Source organism: Salvelinus fontinalis, chromosome 7 (genome assembly GCF_029448725.1).
Source record: "Salvelinus fontinalis isolate EN_2023a chromosome 7, ASM2944872v1, whole genome shotgun sequence".
NCBI classification, from domain to species: domain Eukaryota; kingdom Metazoa; phylum Chordata; class Actinopteri; order Salmoniformes; family Salmonidae; genus Salvelinus; species Salvelinus fontinalis.
In genome coordinates, this window is record NC_074671.1 from 66,779,010 (window position 1) to 66,803,461 (window position 24,452).

The 24,452-nt window shown below is 41.8% G+C and overlaps 1 protein-coding gene across 1 annotated transcript; it reads left to right on the top strand.

The window, feature by feature from the left end:
- Positions 1–1,295: 1,295 nt before the first annotated feature.
- LOC129860006 (adhesion G-protein coupled receptor G7-like) lies at positions 1,296–23,422 on the top strand. The gene is made up of 18 exons (XM_055930317.1): positions 1,296–1,544; positions 2,155–2,218; positions 3,932–4,062; positions 6,528–6,824; positions 10,169–10,273; positions 10,802–10,911; positions 11,401–11,544; positions 11,662–11,747; positions 11,867–12,000; positions 12,218–12,331; positions 13,023–13,192; positions 13,649–13,801; positions 18,287–18,399; positions 18,655–18,986; positions 21,470–21,551; positions 22,260–22,418; positions 22,711–22,870; positions 23,112–23,422. The coding sequence occupies exons 3-18, from the start codon at positions 4,026–4,028 to the stop codon at positions 23,319–23,321; spliced, it is 2,406 nt and encodes an 801-aa protein (XP_055786292.1). The 5' UTR covers positions 1,296–1,544; positions 2,155–2,218; positions 3,932–4,025; the 3' UTR covers positions 23,322–23,422.
- Positions 23,423–24,452: the final 1,030 nt, after the last annotated feature.

The window sequence follows — 24,452 nt, forward strand, 5'->3', positions numbered from 1 at the left end:
GTTGGGGATTGTGGGTGGTTGTTTCCTGTCTTTGTGTTTTGTCTGCACCAGCTAGGACTGTGACGGTTAGTTTGTTTTGTCATTTTGTATAGTGTCTTGTTTTGTGTTAATTAAATCATGGAAAATTACCACGCTGCACATTGGTCCTCAGATCCTTCTCGCCTCTCCTCGTCTGAGGAGGAGGACGGCTTAGACTCCCGTTACACGAACAGTCCTGTAAGGTGACGAAAAAAGACTAAACAGAAAATAATCACCCACAACTCAAAATGGGAAAACAGGCTACCTAAGTATGGCTCTCAATCAGAGACAACGATAGACAGCTGCCTCTGATTGAGAACCATTGCAGGCCAAACACATAGAAAAGGAAAACCTAGATCTACAACATAGAATACCCACCCACCTCACACCCTGACCAAACTAAAAATAGAAACATACAAAGCAATCTACGGTCAGGGCGTGACAACTACACGTTGTAGCTGGGACCCTTTGGATGACAAATCAGAGGAAGATTTTCAAAAAGAAGTGAATATTTAATCGCTATTTGTGAATTTATTAAACCTGTGCCGGTGGAAAAATATTTTGATGTGGGGCGCCGTCCTCAAACAAACGCATGGCATGCTTTCGCTGTAAAGCCTACTGTAAATCGGACAGTGCAGTTAGATTAACAAGGATTTAAGCTTTTAACAGATATAAGACATTTGTATGTTCATAAATGTTTAATATCCATAATTTTTATTATTATTTATTTGAATTGCGCGCCCTCCAGTTTCACCGGAAGTTGTCCTGCTAGCGGGACGCCTAGCCTTATTAAGTTTTTTCAACAACAGGTTATGGTCAATAATATTAAAGGCAGCACTGAAATCTAACAGTACAGCTCCCACAATCTTCTTATTATCAATTTCTTTCAACCAATCATCAGTCATTTGTGTCAGTGCAGTACATGTTGAGTGCCCTTCTCAGTTGTCAATGCCAGGAGGTTTGTCATTATTGACCGTTAACAATAATTTTTCTACCTCTCCCACACTAACTTTACAAAATTAAAACTTGCACTGCTTTTATTTCATTATTTGTTTTTTATGCATGAATATAATTGCTCACTGTTTGTCGTGGGCATTTCCTGCCTAAGTTTGCCCACTTTGCCAACAAAATAATAATTTAAATAATTGGCAACATCAAATGGTTTTGTGATGAATAAGCCATCTGATTCGATGAAAGATGGAGATGAATTTGTCTTTTTGCCCATAATTTAATTTAAAGTACTACACATTTCTTTATATCATTGATTTTGGCTTCATAATAAAGTTTCTTCTTCTTTTTGTTCAGTTTAGTCACATCATTTCTCAATTTGCAGTAAGTAAGCCAGTCAGATGTACAGCCAGACTTATTAGCCACTCCCTTTGCCCCATCCCTTTCAACCATACAGTTTTTAAATTCCTCTTCAATCCATGGAGCCTTAACAGTCTGTTTCTTTACAAGTGGATGTTTGTCAATAATTGGAAGAAGCAATTTCATAAATTCAGATGAAACTGGCAAAACTCTGAAAGGTATTATTATGTCAGATTTGTTCAAGCCTAAAATGTTTGTCTGTAATCGTAACGTGGTGTTCATATGTTCACAGATGAAATTTCACGTTTCCGTTTCACGCATTTCTTATGAGCCTAACAATTTACATATGGATTTTCTTACTATCCTAACGATGCGTACGTTAAACCTTTTGGCAGCTATCTGGCTCCATACTGGCTCACCAAAAAAAAGTGTCAAGGAAAGCAAGCTTGGATTTTGGCGTCACTCCTTTCAAATTCCATTGCCAGCATACTCATTGACTGATAAACTTGAATTGTTGCTTCTCGTTGTGTTGTTGTCCTCCGGTGGCTAGCTAGCAAAAAAATGGCCCTTTCCTAAATTAGCCATGGATGGAGCTAGGGTTTTGGACATGTGGTTCTATTTATCCTCCGTAATGGCCAATGATTATAATGGCATTGTTGTGCCAGAGAGGATGGAAGTTGGAAGTTCAATACAGTAACGTTAGATGTAGAAGGCTAATGTTTTAACTCGCTAATGTTGCCTCGAATTGAAGTTAGGCTAGCGAACAAGCATTTTAGCCAGGTAGCCAAAGACAACAAACAAATAAAAGCGTGTACTTCTATATGACAGAGTGATAGACCATGTCCTCAACATGAAAGCGAGGAGGTGGCATTGGCGTTTCTCTACAAGTAGGGTGAGTCAACATGTTTTTCTACTTGCACACAGAAATCAGAACCAATCTGTTGTTCTGCCCCTGAACAAGGCAGTTAACCCACTGTTCCTAGGCCGTCATTGAAAATAAGAATTTGTTCTTAACTGACTTGCCTGGTTAAATAAAGGTAAAGAAATAAATAAACTCATTCACACATACAGTCAGAGCCTTTTGGGGGCCCTAAGTGGAATTTTGTATGTGTCCTACCTTGCGAGCGCAAAGTTTTAGAACACCCCCCCCCCCCCCTAATGACAATGGAGAAGGAAAAAAGTACGTTTTAGAATTCATTTCCTGATATTCTACACAATTTGCCATGGGGAGAAGAGATTTTGTAACTTCATGGAATTCTAATAATTTGCAATTTGGTGGAGAGAAATGTGCAGTTTTTCAGCTAATTTCCTGAAATTTCTCACCCAACAATAGGGTGGAGAGAAATGTTTGCAGTTTTTATTATGATATCTGAGTGAGAGTTTCTTACAAAACCAATTGGGCCCCTCCCCAGTTGGTAATTCAACCATGATTACTACAAGTTTAGATCGCTGGCTAGACTATCTTACCAGTCTAAACAAATGTTAGCTGACATGTGCTAATTGAGTGAATATCAGTGACTGACATAACAAGAGAGAAACTGCTGATATACAACCAAACATTGAAATTGCACCTTGTGTTTTCTACTATTCTAACTTTCAACAGTAAGTTGAGAACCCGACTGAGTTCCTCATTTTTTTCTCTTTCATTTTTGGAAATGTATTCGTGGGCCAACTTCGGACCAGCAGTTTCCCATCCCTGCTTTGGACAGTGCCACTGCGAATCCAATGTTTTTAGATTTGTGGGTGAAATAGTGAACGAGTGTACACTTCAGGAGGCAGGAGTTATAGTTGGGACATACCCATGACTAGGTCAGGGCATGATGTGGCCTTAATGAGAGGAGGCATCCAGAGCTGAACGGAAAGGGTTAAGAGAAAGGCAAGAGCAGTGGTCAGATTGCGTCCATATGGTTGTGTGCTGCTGTCAATGCACATTTTCATGTTGACAGTACTCAACAATTTAATTGTTTCTAAATGAGATGTACATTGTTAAATAACAATAAATGGCTATGCTGTAGCAGCTATGCGTCTAGGCTATTATTGAATTAATTAATAATGTCAATGTAACGGCATCATTTATCATCTCTGCAGTTGGGTTCATCTGTCTTGTTACTTAAGGAACAACTTCCTTTCATTGGAACAGTTTTCTCTTAGTATATGATGAGTTTTGTGTGACATGTACTTCAGCATTGAACCCCTGTTCTAGAGAAGTACACCGTCTAGTGGCCTCAAATTCTAATCCAAACCTCCAAGACAGTTATCACCTTTTTTATCTAACCCTCGAATCAGGAGATCTAATTACACCTGCTCTAGTGGAATTTTTTTTCTTCTGTTTACCAAAACATACCTTCCCAGCTGCAACAAATAATGGTTTGCATAGAGAAGGTTAATGCTATTGGTTGACTGGTCCTCACAGTATTCATCCATGTGTATCTCATTTATTCATCCAGTCATATCTAATCTATTTTCAAAGAATTTGTGTCATTGTCTTTACTGATCCTGTTGACAACGTTGATGTACAGTACTTCCCCCTTCCCCCAGTAATGTACAGAACTTCCCCCTTAATTTCAATAGTAAATCATTCACTGGTATCTGCACGTTACTGCAGTCTCTGTGACAGGTGGAGAGCAGCACAGCATTAGACCAACAGACGTCCTAATAATGTGCAGTCTGCTGACACTGGATGACTGGAAACAGCAGAGATGAAGGAGCTATGGATTATGGCTGTCTTTACCACAGGTAAGACTTGCTCTATATTCTATTCATTCAGGGTGATTTAAGATGTTCAGGCTACACTGAGGGAACAAAACATTAAGAACACCTGCTCTTTTCCCTTATTGATGTCTCTTGTTAAATCCACTTCAATCAGTGTAGATGAAGGGGAGGCGACATGGATTGTGTTTGTGTGCCATTCAGAGGGTGAATGGGCAAGACAAAAGATTTAAGTGCTTGTGAACGGGGTATGGTAGTAGGTGCCAAGCGCACCGGTTTGTGTCAAGAACTGCAACGCTGCTGGGTTTTTCACTCTCAACTGTTTCTGTGTGTATCAGAAATGGTCCACCACTCAAAGGACATCCAGCCAACTTTACACAACTGTGGGAAGCATTGGAGTCAACATGGGCCAGCATCCTTGGTATACTCAGTGTTTGATGCTGGGGTTAAGTTTCTTGTATGATGGAGAACTGTATCGGAAAATGGCTTTCCCTTCCGGTGTGCAAAGATGTATGATACATTTAACTTATCAATTGATTATAACCTTACTGTTTTTACAGTTTGGTTTATGAATTTTGAAGTTGAGTTTTTCTTAAATGATTGATTGATGTTATGTCTTTTTGTTGCGAAGGATATACAGTTGAAGTTGAAAGTGTACATACACCTTACACGCCAAATATACATACACAAATATACATACACAAATATACATACACGCCAAATATATTTAAACTCAGTTTTTCACTATTCCTGACATTTCATCCTAGTAAAAATTCCCTGTCTTAGCTCAGTTAGCATCACCACTTTATTTTAAGAATGTGAAATGTCAGAATAATAGTAGAGAGAATTATTTATTTCAGCTTTTATTTCTTTCATTACATTTCCATTGGGTCAGAAGTTTACATACACTCAATTAGTATTTGGTAGCATTGCCTTTAAATTGTTTAACTTGTGTCAGACATTTCGGGTAGCCTTCCACAAGCTTCCCACAATAAGTTCGGTGAATTTTGGCTCATTCCTCCTGACAGAGCTGGTGAAACTGAGTCAGGTTTGTAGGCCTCCTTGCTCGCACACGTTTTTTCAGTTCTGCTCACACATTTTCTATGGGATTGAGGTCATTACTTTGTGATGGCCACTCCAATACCTTGACTTTGTTGGAAGTATAGTTGTGGTCATTGTCCATTTGGAAGACCCATTTGCGACCAAGCTTTAACTTCCTGACTGATGTCTTGAGATGTTGCTTCAATATATCCACATAATTTTCCTGCCTCATTATGCCATCTATTTTGTGAAGTGCACCAATCCCTCCTGCATTAAAGTACCCCCACAACATGATGCTGCTACTCCCGTGCTTCACAGTTGGAATGTTGTTCTTCGGCTTGCAAGCCTCCCCCTTATTCCTCCAAACGTAACGATGGTCATTATGGCCAAACAGTTCTATTTTTGTTTCATCAGACCAGAGGACATTTCTCCAAAAAGTACAAACTTTGTCCCCATGTGCAGCTGCAAACCAGAGTCTGGCTTTTTTATGGCGGTTTGGAGCAGTGGCTTCTTCCTTGCTGAGCGGCCTTTCAGGTTATGTCGATTTATAGGACTCGTTTTAATGTGGATTTAGATAATTTTGTACCTGTTTCCTCCAGCATCTTCACAAGGTCCTTTGCTGCTGTTCTGGGATTAATTTGTACTTTTCGCACCAAAGTACGTTCATTTCTAGGAGACAGAACGCGTCTCCTTCCTGAGCGGTATGATGGCTGCATGTTCCCATGGTGTTTATAGTTGCGTACAATTGTTTGTACAGATGAACGTGGTACCTTGGCTGATTTCTTTTGATTTTCCCATGATGTCAAGCAAAGAGGCGCTGCGTTTGTAGGTAGGCCTTGAAATACATCCACAGAAGCACCTCCAAATTAACTACAATTATGTAATTTAGCCTATTAGATGCTTCTAAAGCCATGACATAATTTTCTGGAATTTTCCAAGCTGTCAACTTAGTGTATGTTAACTTCTGGCCCACTGGAATTGTGATACAGTGAAATAATCTGTCTGTAAACAATTGTTGGAAAAATTACTTTTGTCATGCACAAAGTAGATGTCCTAACCGACTTGCCAAAACTATAGTTTGTTAACAAGAAATTTGTGGAGTGAAAAACGAGTGTTAATGACTCCAACCTAAGTGTATGTAAACTTCCGACTTCAACTGTATTAGTGTCTATGAAGACATTGTTTCAGTTTATTTTTATGCAGACACTATTGGCTGTAAATCGACTACTGTCAGGTCTTAGATTCAGTTGATAACAGAGTAGCCTTTGCTGTCAACCGTTTATTGGCAGTGATAATGACGTATTTCTCTCATAAAGTACAGTAGAAAACATTTCTACACTGATGCAGACACAATGAAACTTGAACAGCATGGATCATCTGCTATGATTATAGGAACTGACACTATGTACCCTTTTTTATGTGGTTTACTGAATTAATTCACTTTTTTTAAGTCTCTTTTCCACAGGGGAATCTCACCACATCCTCTGCCATTCCAACCACCATTGACATAACTACCCCAACTACTGCTGCCCCTTTAACCCCTGACCCTCCATTTACTGACACTCCAACTACTGGTTACCTAAATACTTCTGGTCTTCCAACTACTGGTTACCCTACATCTATCCCTATCACCAGTATCAGTCTCCCCTCTCCCACCACAACCCCTCTGGACTGTATCAACGGTGGTGAGCTGCAGAGTGGAGTCTGTATCTGTCCTGATGAGTGGACCGGAGAGACCTGTTCAGAGGGTAAATCCTCACACTTACACTATACCTAACCCTGGATCTACCATTCAGACTCCTGCACAATACTACACTACTAAACCTAACCCTGGATCTACCATTCAGACTACTGCACAATACTACACTACTATACCTAACCCTGGATCTACCATTGACTCCTCTACAATACTACACTACTAAACCTAATAGAGGTCTACCAATTAATCGGAATGGCCAATTAATTAAGGCCGATTTCCAGTTTTCATATCAATCGGTAATCGGCATTTTTGGGCCGATTACATTGAATTCCACAAGGAGACTGCGTGGCAGGCTTACTACCTGTTACGCGAGTGCAGCAAGGAGCCAAGATAAGTTGCTAGCATTAAACTTATCTTATAAAAAACAATCAATCTTAACATAATCACTAGTTAACTACACATGGTTGATGATATTACTAGTTTATCTAGCTTGTCCTGCGTTGCATATAATCGATGCGGTGCCTGTTAATTTATCATCGAATCACAGCCTACTTCGCCAAACGGGTGATTTAACAAGCGCATTCACGAAAAAAGCACTGCCGTTGCACCAATGTGTACCTAACCATAAACATCAATGCCTTTCTTAAAATCAATACACAAGTATATATTGTTAAACCTGCATATTTAGTTAATATTGCCTGCTAACATGAATTTCTTTTAACTACGGAAATTGTGTCACTTCTCTTGCGTTCTGTGCAAGCAGAGTCATGCAGCAGTTTGGGCCTCTTGGCTCGTTGCGAAATGTGTGAAGACCATTTCTTCCTAACAAAGATCGTAATTAATTTGCCAGAATTGTACATAATTATGACATAACATTGAAGGTTGTGTAACAGCAATATTTAGACTTAGGGATGCCACCTGTTAGATAAAATACGGAACGGTTACGTATTTCATAGAAAAAATAAACGTTTTGTTTTCGAAATGATAGTTTACGTATTTGACCATATTAATGACCTATGGCTCATATTTCTGTGTTTATTATAATTAAGTCGATGATTTGATAGAGCAGTCTGACTAGGCGGTGGTAGGCAGCAGCAGGCTCGTTAGCATTCATTCAAACAGCACTTTCCTGCATTTGCCAGCAGCTCTTCACTGTGCTTCAAGCGTTGCGCTGTTTATGACTTCAAGCCTATCAACTCCCGAGATTAGGCTGGAAATACTATAGTGCCTATAAGAACATCCAATAGTCAAAGGTATATGAAATACAAATGGTATAGAGAGAAATAGCCTATAATAACTACAACCAAAAACTTATTACCTGGGAATATTGAAGACTCATGTTAAAAGGAACCACCAGCTTTCATATGTTCTCATGTTCTGAGCAAGGAACTTAATAAACGTTAGCTTTTCTACATGGCAAGTATTGCACTTTTACTTTCTTCTCCAACACTTTGTTTTTGCATTATTTAAATCAAATTGAACATGTTTAATTATTTATTTGAGACTAAATAGATTTTATTGATGTATTATATTAAGTTAAAATAAGTGTTCATTCAGTATTGTTGTAATTGTCATTATTACAAATATATATATATATATTAAAAATCGTCCGATTTAATCGCTATTGGCTTTATTTGGTCCTCCAATAATCGGTATCGGCGTTGAAGAATCATAATCGGAAGACCTCTAATACCTAACCCTGGATCTACCATTGACTCCACTCCACACCACTACACTACTATACTGTACAGTCGTGGCTAAAAGTTTTGAGAATGACACAAATATTAATTTCCACAAAGTTTGCTGCTTCAGTGTCTTTAGATATTTTTGTCAGATGTTACTATGAAATACTGAAGTATAATTACAATAATTTCATAAGTGTCAAAGGCTTTTATTGACAATTACATGAAGTTGATGCAAAGAGTCAATATTTGCAGTGTTGACCCTTCCTTTTCAAGACTTCTGCAATCCGCCCTGGCAATTAACTTCTGGGCCACATCCTGACTGATGGCAGCCCATTCTTGCATAGTCAATGCTTGGAGTTTGTCAGAATTTGTGGGTTTTTGTTTGTCCACCCACCTCTTGAGGATTGACCACAAGTTCTCAATGGGATTAAGGTCTGGGTAGTTTCCTGGCCATGGACCCAAAATATCGATGTTTTGTTCCCCGAGCCACTTAGTTTTGCCTTATGGCAAGGTGCTCCATCATGCTGGGAAAGGCATTGTTCGTCACCAAACTGTTCCTGGATGGTTGGGAGAAGTTGCTCTCGGAGGATGTGTTGGTACCATTCTTTATTCATGGCTGTGTTCTTAGGCAAAATTGTGAGTGAGCCCACTCCCTTGGCTGAGAAGCAACCCCACACATGTATGGTCTCAGGATGCTTTACTGTTGGCATAACACAGGACTGATGGGAGCGCTCACCTTGTCTTCTCCAGACAAGTTTTTTCCCGGATTCATCAGAGAAAATGACTTTACCCTCAGCAGTCCAATCCCTGTACCTTTTGCAGAATATCAATTTGTCCCTGATGTTTTTCCTGGAGAGAAGTGGCTTCTTTGCTGCACTTCTTGACACCAGGCGATCTTCCAAAAGTCTTCGCCTCACTGTGCGTGCAGATGCACTCACACCTGCCTGCTGCCATTCCCGAGCAAGCTTTGTACTGGTGGTGCCCCGATCCCGCAGCTGAATCAACTTTAGGAGATGGTCCTGGTGCTTGCTGGACTTTCTTGGGCGCCCTGAAGCCTTCTTCACAACAATTGAACCGCTCTCCTTGAAGTTGTTGATGATCCGATAAATGGTTGATTTAGGTGCAATCTTACTGGCAGCAATACCCTTGCCTGTGAAGACCTTTTGTGCAAAGCAATGATAACGGAACGTGTTTCCTTACAGGTATCCATGGTTGACAGTGGAAGAACAATGATTCCAAGCACCACCCTCCTTTTGAAGTTTCCAGTCTGTTATTTGAACTCAATCAGCATGACAGAGTGATCTCCAGCCTTGTCCTCGTCAACACTCACACCTGTGTTAACGAGAGAATCACTGACATGATGTCAGCTGGTCCTTTTGTGGCAGGGCTGAAATGCAGTGGAAATGTTTTTGGGGGATTCACTTCATTTGTATGGCAAAGAGGGACTTTGCAATAATTGCAAATCATCTGATCACTCTTCATAACATTCTGGAGTATATGCAAATTGCGATCATACAAACTGAGGCAGCAGACTTTGTGAAAAATAATATTTGTGTAATTCTCAAAAGTTTTGGCCACGACTGTACATAACCCTGGATCTCACGATCACAGTCCACAACACTATTCCTTGGATCTCACATTCAGAATGTGTATTTCATGTTTGCAGTCACACATTTGGTCCATGTTGAAATATATTTTATTTCGATAGAGAATTTCTGCAATTCCACCATCAAGGATGGATTCTCCTTCCCAAGAACTACAGTTGGCTGGTCTGCTTATTCAGAAGAGTTGTGTGATGAGAAGACAACCAGTGGTATGGTACTTTTATTCACCTAAAATGAAACCATTTTTTTATTTGTTACAATCCTAATGAATGTTGTATTAGATAACACTAATCTTGATTATATTTTTTGTTTTTTTCTCATCCAATTTTGTGGTATCCAATTGGTAGTTTGTCATCCCATCGCTGCAACTCCCGTACGGGAGGTCGAGAGCCGTGCGTCCTCCGAAACACAACCCAGCCAAGCCACACTGCTTCTTGACACAATGCCCGCTTAACCCGGAAGCCAGCCGCACCAATGTGTCGGAGGAAACACTGTGCCAGCGTGCACTGCGCCCGGCCTGACAGTATGCATGCGATGGGACAAGAACATCCCTGCCGGGCACACCCTCCCCTAACCCGGGCGACGCTGGGCCAATTGTGCGCCGCCCCATGGGTCTCCCGGTCGCAGCTGGTTGTGACAGAGCCTGGACTCGAACCAGGATCACTAGTGGCACAGCGATGCAGTGCCTTAGACCACTCTGGAGGCCCTTGATTACCTTTTTGTCTTGTTTCCTCCAGCCGGTTTACCAGAAGCCTCAGCAAGATGTTTAAATGACACTGGATCTCCAATGTTTGGTCCTCCTCACATTCTGCAGTGTGAATTTACCCTCAGTGACATTCAAGGAAATGTACGTCAATAGGTATATTTTTTTAATTATCTTGATTTATGACCAGTCTCAATTTAGCATTCATCTTTCTTTGAGTCAGTTACAGTCATCATTATGAGGAGTGGATCTTACAGTCTGAAGATCAGTAACAACTGGCTCTTACCTTCAGCTCATGTATTCTGTTCCTTTATTCTGCTTAACAGTTGATGAGGAACATTCTTATTTTATTTCTTGTGTTTTACATTACTTTTTATTTAGTCATTTAGCAGATGCTCTTATCTACAGCGACTTACAGTAGTGAGTGCATACATTTTCATACTGTTGCCCTGTGGGAATCAAACCCACAACCCTGGTGTTGCAAGTGCCATGTTCTACCAACTGAGCCACATAGTTAGTACTGGTAATGTAATATCCAAATGTACTCACAGTTCAGCATGTTGCTGCCACTTGTAAAATGTTCTGTTGAAAAACTAAAATAAAATGAATAAAAATCATTCTGTCTCTATTCAGATCTCCAGCAGTTCAGGTGATTTACTAGAGTTAGCCTTCAGTACTCAGATCCTGACCTCCCAACCAGAGCAGCTGTCAGCTGACAACATCACCACAGCAGCTCAAATAGCTAACACGATGCTTCAGTCTGCAAATATCACAGAGGTAAAACATGTTTTGAAATCAAGTCGTACTATGACATGTTCTGGAGAGAAACGTGAGGTTGTTACTGCAGTGATTTGAACACTTGAGGGTCATCCCCTGGTTTTGATCATGTTGCAGGACATCGCAGTGGCAGCTGTAACAACCATCAGTCAGCTGCTGAATTCCAGTGAGGAGAGTTCACAGGAGAGAGATGCTGTCCAAAAGTACTGTGTTTGTACTGAGTGTGTGTGTGTGTGTGTGTGTGAGCGTGCGTGTGTGTTTGTGTGCCTCTGTGCGTGTCTGCATGGTGCATGTACACTGTTATTCTGTGTTTCTCTCCCAGCCTCACAGAGACCCTGGAGAAGTTTTCCCTGGACCAGCACAATAATGTGTCATTGGTGGTTCAGCCCAACCTGGTAGTCCAGTCTGTCCAACTACCAAGTGATTCAGTAGGGATCCAGTTCACTGCTCTGACTGGTGAGAGACTGCTAGTGAACCTACATACTGGCATTTAAAGTGATGGTTTATATCTGTGTTGACAGACTGGGTAAAACTTCTCATTTTTCTAATGTTTCCTCTGTTGGTCAGTAAGGTTTGGTATGGATTGTATCTGTTGTTCTACAGACAAATACAGAAGTAACACTATAAATTGTTCTGCTTTAAATTGCTAAATCAAATGAATCTCCTTCTCCAGGAAGTTCTGGCAATTTTGTGGCAAACGGAATTCATCTCAACACAAATACCTCTGAACTGATAGCTGACAAAGGAGGTGCTAGCGATGTCCAGATTGTCATAAAATTCCCATCAGGTCAGTCAATGTTGTTTTGCATAGTGTATGAACTCAAGATTCAATTTCCTTAAATTGATATCACAGAGAGAGCTTAGCTCTTTGTGGTCTCAGAAATCAGGTCAGCAGTGACTACATTTAGATTGTCCTATAAAGCTGAGTCGCATGATATTTATGGTTGTTTGTAATTTAGTTTTGCCTTTTTAATCATTATACATATTTTATTTTTAATTTAACTAGGCAAGTAAGTTAAGAAAAAATTCTTATTTACAATGACGGCCTCGGAACAGCGGGTTAACTGCCTTGTTCAGGGGCAGAACAACAGATTGTCAGCTCGGGATTCGATCCACCAACCTTCCGTTTACTGGCCCAACGCTCTAACCACTAGGCTACCTGCCGCCCCGTGTTATTGTTTTTACCATCGAGGACCACTTTGGAAACAAACGTTTAATTAATACTTAATACAATTAATATCCTCTGGGTCCACATTGTACATTTTGGTGTATGTCTGTTACCCAAAATAAATTCAATTCAATATGGATAAGTAAAATAATGAGAAGTAATTTGGCTTCCACGATAAGCCTACAAGGCAAGGTCAAGCTACTCATGTATATGAACAACAATCTCTCTCTCGCTTGCTCTCCCTCCCACTCGCTTTCTCTTCGCCCCTTCGCTCTCCCTCTCCCCTTTCTTTCAATTTTACTCCAGTCAGTTTTGCATAGTAAAAACACAAACCACTCCATTGGTTTTGTACTCTACCAAAACGACCGGTTCTTCAGGTCCAGTGCTTTCAGTGCTTCTTCAGGGACCAGCAGAACGGTCATCTCTGCTAACCTGGGACAGGTGTCTGGGTTACATGTTGAGATGGTCTTCAAGCCCACAGTAAGATTTCTCTTGAAATCAATAAACACAAAGTGGTCCAAATTCTCTGGGAAACGTGTTGGGAAGTTATTCATTATCTAAGTCACATGTGTCAAACTCATTCCACGGAGGGTCGAGTGGCTGTGGGTTTTTGTTTCTGTCCATGTATGTGATTGATAATTAAGGTCACTGATTAGTAAGGAACTCCCCTCATCTGATTGTCTAAAATGAAAGGAAAAAACTAAAACCAGGCCCTGCATGGAATGAGTTTGACACTCCTGATCTAAGTTATCCATTGACACTTATGCGCCACAAGGAACAAGGAAGCATATGTTGTATTGAGTATATAATATCATCTATAATTGTAACTACATCTTTCCCACATGTACAATGACCTGTTATGCTTCATAATTAACTTGCATGCATGTGTTTTTCTGAAGGATTTTCAGTGAGTTTGTTTCTGTTCTCACTTCTCAGGTTGTCCCCAACGCCTCCCTCTATGACTTTGCCTGCGTGTCATGGAACTACACATTGAAAGACTGGAGCACCTTTGGCTGCTCCAAAGTCAACCACTCAGAAGACGGCCTGCGATGTTTCTGTAATCACACCACTAATTTCGCTGTGCTGATGGTGAGTAGCTAGTTGCCCTAATCTCCCTTTTTACTGACCACACTCTGACCTATGGAGGGGTTCCCAAACTTTTTTGGCCCATGACCCCATTTTGATATCTGATCATTCTCGTGACCCGAAACATGTAGATTTTTTTGTAGTAATTAAGATGGGCTATGGCAGTCAGTTGCAAAACATTCTAACAGTGTTTCTGATTGTCTTCTCAACTCACCATCACATACTTTTAATGTGGGGCTATGATAGTCAGGAGACATTGTCAGACCAATTTGCTACAATCTCACCACCACTAGTGAGATAGGAGACTTGATGCATGTAGTGTCTGCGGTTCTCAAAGTCAGGGGGTGTGGTTGACAATGCGCACCTCATCTCTGCTGTCACTTCCAACCTGGATCGATATTTGGTTTTAATGCAGACTAGTACACTAATTCCAGCCTCACACAGATATGAGCTGTCAAAGGGTACCATGAGTTTTAATACTCAGAGGGAGACGGCTGGGTATTTATTCCCTTTGGGTCATGAACCAAAATGCATTATCTGCAACATTCGGTCATATGACAGCACAATCTGTTTTCGATTTCACTTACCGGCATGTCAACTGAGGTAGGATCACAGTCAAACAGATTTCTCTCCAGTAATAAATATTTTCTCTGAATTCACTGAATCGGTCACTCATCTGTAGAATGTTTTTGTATTTCCCCTGCATGCTTGCGTTCAGTTCGTTCAGTCTCCCAAATATATCATTTACATAGGCAACGAGACGTATTTTCTTTTCATTACAAAGAAAGTCAACCAAGTGTTTGTTTTTTGCACGCTATTCGATCCCATGGATTCTGTTTTTTGTCAATATAGTCACGCAGCGCATCCTTTATGCAGTTTCATGCTCGAGGAATTGTGAGACAGAACAATTTGTCTTCGTGAATAACATCCCCGACATGTAGCGAACAAAAAAAGTAAAGGAATGTGCATCTTGGCCCTCACAGCTAACGTCCATTTGGAAAGCTGGGGACTTTTTGAGAGGTTCAGTCAGTTTCCTATTGATTGCTAGCTATAGCGTAAATGCTTAATTTGATTTTGTTGTTATTTTGTGTACTTTTAAACCCTTTTTCTCCCCAATTGGTAGTTACTCTCTTGTCCCATCGCTGCAACTTCCGTACGGACTCGGGAGAGGGGAAGGTCAAGAGCCATGCGTCCTCCGAAACACGATCCCGCCTAGCCACACTGCTTACTGCTTCTTGACACACTGCTCGCTTAACCCAAAGCCAGCCGCACCAATGTGTCGGAGGAAACACTGTACAGCTGGCGATCAAAGTCAGCGTGCGTGCGCCCGGCCCACCACAAGGAGTCGCTAGAGCACGATGGGACAAGGACATCCCAGCCGGCCAAACCCTCCCCTAACCCACAGACGACGCTGGGCCAATTGTGCGCCGCCTCATGGGTCTCCTGTCGCTGGCAGCTGCAACACAGCCTGGGATCGAACCCGGGTCTGTAGTAATGCTTCTAGCACTGCGATGCAGTACCGTAAACCGCTGCGTCACTCGAGAGGCCAATGAATTCTTATTTTTACTGTGCTATCTGACAAAGGTATTAATGTTTCTGTGCCTCAGCCTCCCCACACCTTGTTTTCACCATATCTATTGTGGTGGTAATATCTCTGAAATAGTGTGTGGTTTCATACAGTAGTGGGCCTTGCCATTCATCTGAGAATAGGGTGACCACAAGTCCTGGATTGTATCCGGACAATCCTGAATTTTGGCCCTTTACTCCGCAACCAAACAGTCATGTCCCGCATTTTATCAAGAAGTTAAACATCAATTTTTTGGGAAAAAATGTGTGGTTTGTCCAGTATTTCAGTCAGGCATTCCAACCTTTCTCTTGCAGTCACGTTGCGCTTATGAAAGAATATACACTACCATTCAAAAGTTCAATTGGGGTCACTTACAAATGTTATTGTTTTTGAAAGAAAGCAACATTTTTTGGTCAATTAATATATCATCAAATTGATCATAGGCATACAGAGGCCCATTATCAGCAACCATCACTCCTGTGTTCCAATGGCACATTGGGTTAGCTAATCTAAGTTGATCATTTTAAAAGGCTAATTGATCATTAGAAAACCCTTTTGCAATTATGTTAGCACAGCTGAAAACTGTTGTGCTGATTGATTAAATTCAGCAATTAAACTGGCCTTCTTTAGACTAATTGAGTATCTGGAGCATCAGCATTTGTGGCTTCGATTACAGGGTCAAAATGGCCTGAAACAAATAACTTTCTTCTGAAACTCGTCAGTCTATTCTTGTTCTGAGTAATGAAGGCTATTCCATGCGAGAAATTGCCAAGAAACTGATAATCTCGTACAACGCTGTGTACTACCCCTTCACAGAACAGCGCAAACTGGTTCTAACCAGAATAGAAAGAGGAGTGGGAGGCCCCGGTGCACAACTGAGCAAGAGGACAAGTACAATAGAGTGTCTAGTTTGAGAAACAGACGCCTCACAAGTCCTCAACTGGCAGCTTCATTAAATAGTACCCGCAAAACACAAGTCTCAATATCAACAGTGAAGAGGCGACCCCGGGATGCTGCAAAGAGAAGGCCATATCTCAGACTGGCCAATAAAAATAAAAGATTAAGATTGGCAAAAGAACACAATGGACAGAGATACAGCTTTTTCTTTGCAACTCTGCCTAGAAGGCCAACATCCTGGAGTCACTTATTCACTGTTGACATTGAGACTATCATTATTGATATCTGATATTTTTGCAGCTCAAGACGAGACATAGGCCTATGTCATAGGCCTTTCGTCAACAAATATTTCTCAAATCCTTTCAGCCTAAATTTCTGCTAAACTTGGAGAGGATCGTCAGGCCTCCTAACTTCTTACAAAAAACATGCTTCTGATGAAGAGCTAGAAAAGTAAGTAAATAGCCATAAGAGACTGAAATATATAAGCAGTGGGAAGTAGATGATATATATAGATAGATGAAGTACATGATCTCGCCATCACGGTTGACAACTCCATTGTGTCCTCCTCCCAGAGTGCTAAGAACCTTGGCGTGATCCTGGACAACACCCTGTCGTTCTCAACTAACATCAAGGCGGTGACCCGTTCCTGTAGGTTCATGCTCTACAACATTCGCAGAGTACGACCCTGCCTCACGCAGGAAGCGGCGCAGGTCCTAATCCAGGCACTTGTCATCTCCCGTCTGGATTACTGCAACTCGCTGTTGGCTGGGCTCCCTGCCTGTGCCATTAAACCCCTACAACTCATCCAGAACGCCGCAGCCCGTCTGGTGTTCAACTTTCCCAAGTTCTCTCACGTCACCCCGCTCCTCCGCTCTCTCCACTGGCTTCCAGTTGAAGCTCGCATCCGCTACAAGACCATGGTGCTTGCCTACGGAGCTGTGAGGGGAACGGCACCTCTGTACCTTCAGGCTCTGATCAGGCCCTACACCCAAACAAGGGCACTGCGTTCATCCACCTCTGGCCTGCTCGCCTCCCTACCTCTGAGGAAGTACAGTTCCCACTCAGCCCAGTCAAAACTGTTCGCTGCTCTGGCACCCCAATGGTGGAACAAACTCCCTCACGACGCCAGGTCAGCGGAGTCAATCACCACCTTCCGGAGACACCTGAAACCCCACCTCTTTAAGGAATACCTAGGATAGGATAAAGTAATCCTTCTAACCCCCCCCCCCCCCCCCCCTTAAAAGAGTTAGATGCACTATTGTAAAGTGGTTGTTCCACTGGTTATCATAAGGTGAATGCACCAATTTGTAAGTCGCTCTGGATAAGAGCGTCTGCTAAATGACTTAAATGTAAATGTAAAGTAGGGTGCTGAGTGTGCTGCACCCCCTGAAAAATCAGAAATACAAAATAATAATATTTTCACAAAAGTAGTGCATTGGGCCTTTACTAGTCCTGTATTAGCAGACTGATATAGCTGTTTGTAGCACCGGCAAAAAAAAATGTTTCAGCTAAAAAAAAATGAAATTTTCGTTCACAAATTGACAGCAATGATGCATTGGCCTATTTTGAAGTTAGGTACAGGGTAGGTTACACTGTCCCGCAAATCCTTCTATTGTCCCGCTTTTTTGTATTTCAAATGTGGTCACCTTAAGTGGGAATGATTCAAGTGCAGCGGTCAAGTGTGGCCTTTTCCCACGGTCTAAGGGCGCTTTCTGGTTGAATTTTATATTTGAATAATTTATTTCGTTTTTTTAAGGTTAACCACATTACAATGATTTTGAGATACAAAGACAATATTATAATATTTTATATAAATTAGTTGTATTATTATTTAAATCTTTAGCAGGATTTTGGAAATTCTCCTGCAGTCCCATTTTCATATCAGGGGTCGTGACCCCTATTTTGGGAACCGCTGACCTATGGTTTACCACAGCATATCCAGACACATGAGGGTGATGACTTTATGCATTATGACTGTGACAGAAACTTAGTGTTGAAATGTATTTTTTATTTTCTTTCTACAGTCGTTCAGGAGGGATTTTAAATACGCTGAGGCGCTAAACTGGATCACCATATTGGGATGCTCCATGTCCATCATCGGGTTGAGTTTAACAATAACATTCCAGATCACAACCAGGTAAGATCCTACAGGGTTCCAGAACCAATTCAAAATATACAATAACATTCCAGATCACAACCAGGTAAGATCCTACAGGGTTCCAGAACCAATTCAAAATATTCAGTTCATCTCAATAGTGTAAAGAAGCCCTTTGTCTGATCCAACAGGACTTGATAGGTGAAACCATTATGAAACCCGCTATTAATGAACCAACACATCCATAACTACGTATATAACTTCCCTGACATAGTGTTGTCTATCACCTATCCCCAGGAAATCACGCAAAACCAACCCAACAGTCCTCTTAGTGAGCGTCTGCGTGTGTCTCCTGATCTTCACCCTCCTCTTCATGTTGGGAGTGGACAACCCTCATAAACAGCTGGACAAACCTGAAATACAGGAGGACAACATTCTCCCCCCGTCCGACACACACACAGAGCAGGACAGAGGGCCCTGTACTGCAGTGGCGGTCCTGCTGCAGTACTTCCTGTTGGGGACGTTCACCTGGAACACGCTGTACTCCACAAATGTCTTCCTGATGATCAGAAACAGCCTGGCCACCAGCCCGTCACAGTTCACAGCCTATACCGTGGCCATCGGATGGGGTAGGACAGCATGGAGAAAAATAAATTATTTTGTTGTTTCAGGGGCTTTGGATGGCATTATCCCTGGCCTCCTTGAACCAAAACTAATGCTAGGTGATATTTTCAGGCTCTAATAAGCCTGAACTATAACTTAAAAGCTACTTGTATAGTGATGTTATGTCTTTAGAGGATGTATGTGTAGTATATACTCTGTACAGTGCATTCGGAAAGTATTCAGACCCCTTGACCTTTCAACATTTTGTTACGTTACAGCCTTATTCTAAAATGGATTCAATTGTCCCCCCCCCCCCCCTCAATCTACACATACTACCCCATAATGACAAAGCAAAAACAGGTTTTTCCATTTTTTGAAACATTTATTAAAAATAAAAAAGTTATCACATTTACACAGGTTGAAAATGTCAGTGAAGGCACTTACCAGGTGGTGGTCAGCACATGCTTGGAGTATACGTCCTGGTAATACATCTGTCACTGGGCAGCTCCTGGCTGGGCTTTCTTTTGTTCCGTAATAGTTTGCAAGCCCTGCCACATCCGACAAGTGTCGAAGCCGGTGTAGCAGGATTCAATCTTAGCCCTGTATTTACTCTTTGCCTGTTTGATGGTTCGTCTGAGGTTATAGCGGGATTTCTTACGTCCTGGTTAGAGTCCCGCTCCTTGAAAGTGGCAGCTCTAGCCTTTAGCTCAGTGCGGATGTTGCCTGTAATCCATGACTTCTGGTTGGGGTATGTACATACGGTCACTGTGGGGACAACGTCATCGTTGCACTTATTGATAAAGCTGGTGACTGATGTGGTGTACTCCTCAATGCCATCGGATGAGTCCCATAACATATTCCAGTCTGTGCTAGCAAAACAGTCCTGTAGCTTAGCATATGCGTCAACTGACCACTTCTGTATTGAGCAAGTCACTGGTACTTCCTGCTTTAGTTTATGCTTGTAAGCAGGAATCAGGAGAATATAATTATGGTCAGATTTGCCAAATGGAGGGTGAGGGAGAGCTTTGTACGCATCTCTGTGTGTGGAGTAAAGGTGGTCTAGAGGTTTTTTTTGAGAGAGATTTTTTCCCCCTCTGGTTGCACATGTAACATGCTGGTAGAAAATAGGTAAACAGTTTTAAATTTCTCTGCATTAAGGTCTCTGGCCACTAGGAGCGCAATTTCTTGTTTGCTTATGGCTTTATACAGCTCGTTGAGCGCGGTCTTAGTGCCATCATCGGTTTGTGCCAGCATCGGTTTGGACAGCTATGAAAAGTATAGATAAACTCTCTAGGTAAATAGTGTGGTCTACAGCTTATCATGAGATACTCGATGTCAGGCGAGCAAAACCTCAAGACGTCCTTAATATTTGATTTCTCACACCAGCTGTTACTGACAAATAGACACAGACCATTCTTACTGGAGACAGCTGTTCTGTCTTGCCGATGCACGGAAAAACCAGCCAACTGTATATTATCCATGTCGTTGTTCAGCCACGACTCGGTGAAACATAAGATAATACAGTTTTTAATGTCTCGTGGGTAGGATAGTCTTGAACGGAGCTCATCCAGTTTATTCTCCAAGTCCGGCTAGGCTACTCAAGGACAGTCAGAGATTGTTCCCAAGCCACTCCTGTGCTTAGGGTTGTTCATCAAACATCTCTCTGTACTTTGCTCCGTCCCTCTTTCCCTTGTTACTGACTAGTTTCCCAATCCCTGACCCTGAAAAACATCTCCACAGCATGATGCTGCCACCACCATGCTTCACCGTAGAGATTGTGCCAGGTTTCCTCCAGACTTGACACTTGGCATTCAGGCCAAATAGTTCAATCTTGGTTTCATTTTGGCAAACTCCAAGCGGGCTGTAATGTGCCTTTTACTGAAGAGTGACTTATGTCTGGCCACTCAACTATAAAGGCCTGATTGGTGGAGTGCTGCAGAGACCCTTGTCCTTCTAGAAGGTTCTCCCATCTCCAAAGAGGAACTCTGGAGCTCTGTCAGAGTGACCATTGGGTTTCTTGTCACCTCCCTGACCAAGGCCCTTCTCCACCGATTGCTCGATTTGGCCAGGAGGCCAGCTCTAGGAAGAGTCTTGGTGGCTCCGAACTTATTCCGTTTAAGAATGATGGAGGCCACTGTGTTCTTGGACATTTAATGCTGCAGCATTGTTTCTGTATCCTTCCCAAGAGCTGTGCCTCGACACAATCCTGTCTCGGAGCGCTACGGACAATTATTTCGACCTCGTGGCTTGGTTTTTGCTAAGGTATAAGGTATTTCTGTATTTTGTTTTCAATAAATTTGCAACAATTTCTCAACCTGTTTTCGCTTTGTCATTATGGGGTACTGTGTGTAGAGTGATGAGGAAAACATTTATTTAATCAATTTCAGAATAAGGCTGTAACGTAACAAAATGTGGAAAAAGTCAAGGGGTCTGAATACTTTTTAGAATACTCTGTACATGGCTGCATGCAAAACTACCAGGAAATAACAACATCATTCTCTGTCTTTAGGACTGCCTGCGGTTGTGGTGGCCCTCACCTTAGGAATTAGTTACAGAGTGGATGATCCACTGGGTTACAGGCAGGAGGAATTGTGAGTCATTACTGTACTATACAACTACTGTACTGAATTGTACTATACTACTTCTCTATACTGTACTGAGAGCGACCCAGCTCAACATATTTACTAGTCTATGACCCACTGACACCGCCCCCGGTTAGAGAGGATTAAGGCAGTCCAAGAGTTAACACACACAGGAACTTTATTCACACACAGGAGAAGATGCACATAGGGATGTATATGGGGATGATTTTTTGTAATCACGCATCCCATACACATGTGTTTACCCACGCTCTGACACTGGAAACAACACAGTTCAGGCCCTGCTAATACTGACACACTTGAGAGAGCATGCAATGGACCTGACGAGCTAGCTAGGAGCATCTGACCAATCACAGGATGCACGGTCAGAGCATTGGCAGAGTGTAGGTTGCATGGGGACAGTGATTGGCTGAAGCCACGAGTTTGAGGTGATCTATCTCTCATGTGAACTATATTGTACTATCAATATAATTTATACTGTAAAAGCTTTTCCCTATCAATGATCGTATTACATGCTTTTAACGATGGTAAAGAGCAATTTTAAAAGTTGTAAAAAACTAAAAGAACGATCCATTGTGTTGAAAGGTCTCTTGTTTACTTATGCCACCCACCACGTTTACTTTATACCACGTTATTCAAATCACTGGTGTCCTGTTTTGTCACTGTCCCACTCGCAAACTCATTCATTTGACCTCTCAGTTGCTGGCTTGCTGCCCTCGATCCAAAGGGGAACTTTGACTTCAAGCTGCCAATGTTTTGGGGGTTCCTGATCCCTGTGGCGTTCATGCTTATCTTCAACACAGTGGTGTTGGTATATTTTGCAGTTACAACATGCAAGACCAACCCACATTTAACCAGGTAACGTTAACTAGGGCATTTTGGGGACACAAAGTAGAACGTTGTAGTCATAAAGATCAGTCTTGATTTAAATGCCTACTGACGAGCTTAATTGTTAATTGTCTTTCAATGAAAAGCTTGTTATAAATAAAATGTATTATTTTATTATTAATTCAGTCATTAGTAAGCAAATCATCAAATTGAATTAGCACCCTGCTCTAACCCACTCACCCACTGGAAGTCAAATGTTCTTCTACCACAGCATTACAGCAGTCTATTACAGCATTCTAAGTATGTTGGTTATGTTTCCCAGTACAAGACACACATCGATGAAGAAGAAGTTCCTCAGTAGCTTTTCTCTGGCTGTGGTGCTCGGTCTCTCCTGGATCCTGGGCTATCTGTTGCTCATTACACAGAACCAGACCATGTACACCATACTCAACATTTCCTTCTGTGTACTCACCACCACTCAGGTAGTAAATATATGCACTCACTACTGTAAGTCACTCTAGATAAGAGCGTCTGCTAAATGACTAAAATGTAAACTGTAAATACTATTGTACCACATAATCCAGACATGATTGATTTGAAAATTAGACACCTAGTAAACATAAATAAATCGAGTTGGTCTTTATGGAAACGCTACCTTTTGTTTGTCCTTGTGTGTTCCTGAAAATACTTGATAATGTCTTTGTTTTTGTTTTCGCACCACAGGGCTTGCAGATTTTCATTCTGTTCACAGCAAGAACATCAATTGTCAAGAAAAAGATGTCAAGTGCTTTGAATTCTGTCTCTAGCTCTGGGATCCCTCTTCACACTAGGAAGTTCAGTCTATGGCGAGGAAAGCAAAGTGATAAAGTAGAATCATACACACAGCAGGACACTGTGTCATTTCCAACTTGTTCCTCACAGACATCTAACTGATGGGCTGCAAGTTCAAACCTAGTTTGTAAAACTTCTCCACTTGTACTATAATATACAATATACTGCACACAATTTTGTATCCACGTAGAGTATATTTACTGTGACGACTAGTCCCTCAGAAGTTGTCCAATGAATTTTGGAATAAAAGTGTTCAATAATTATGTAATTATGTGGTCTTTTTAAGCTAATGTTTGTTTTAGTTTTCTTATAGTGAGAAAAAACACAATTTTACACAATATCTCAGAAAATAGCTTAAGACAGTGTAGCCCAGGGGTGTCAAACAAATGTTCCCCTCAGGCCACATTTGGTCATTTTAGGAGGGACGCACTTAAAATTGATTAAGAAGCTCCTGCTCCATCGGCCAGTACAGCACAGGCTGCAGCTGCCAGTTACATCTGTGGTAGAGGACTACAGGACAACAAAAGCATTTCAGCCTATGATGCTGCGAGACAGCAAGGATGAGAGGGTTCGCCAGGCAGAGATCGAGGTCAGAACCGGTTGCAAGTGGTCAACCAGCGCAGCACTCACGGAGGCGGGTCTGGGATGCACATCCAGGTCACGGTAACATTGTTGGGTCGGTAAAACCAAGACAGGCTGGGTCTGGGATACACATCCAGGTCAAGCTGGAAGAAAGCAGATCCAAAGTAGTGCTGTGGTGCAGATGGAGGTCTGAAAGGCTGAGGAAGAAAATAGGCATGTCAGAGTTGTAGCCATGAAAAAACACGGCAGCTGGACATGCTGTGGGAGCGTGAGAGAGAGGGCACTCACCTGGAACATGGAAGGGTAGCGGATTAAGTTTCTGCTTTGCTCTGTGTACAATGTTTTCTCCACACCAACTTACCTTAACACGTGGGGGTTGGCAAACAGCCCAGACAGCTGTACACTATGTGGACGACCAGCCACTCTGAAGCACATGCTCTCCTCCTGCCACGCAGGTCTGACCAATGGAAAATTCAGGTGGCAGCATGACCAAATACTGACTCAGCTAGCCGTGAGACTGGAGCAAGCAAGAAGAAAGCTGAAACATCTCACCCAGGGCTTCTGTTTCATCCACTTCCTCAGGTCAGGCCAGAGCGCAGCAAAGTGAACAAGGAGCAAAGGAATCTTGATTACAAAATAGTACCAAAAAAA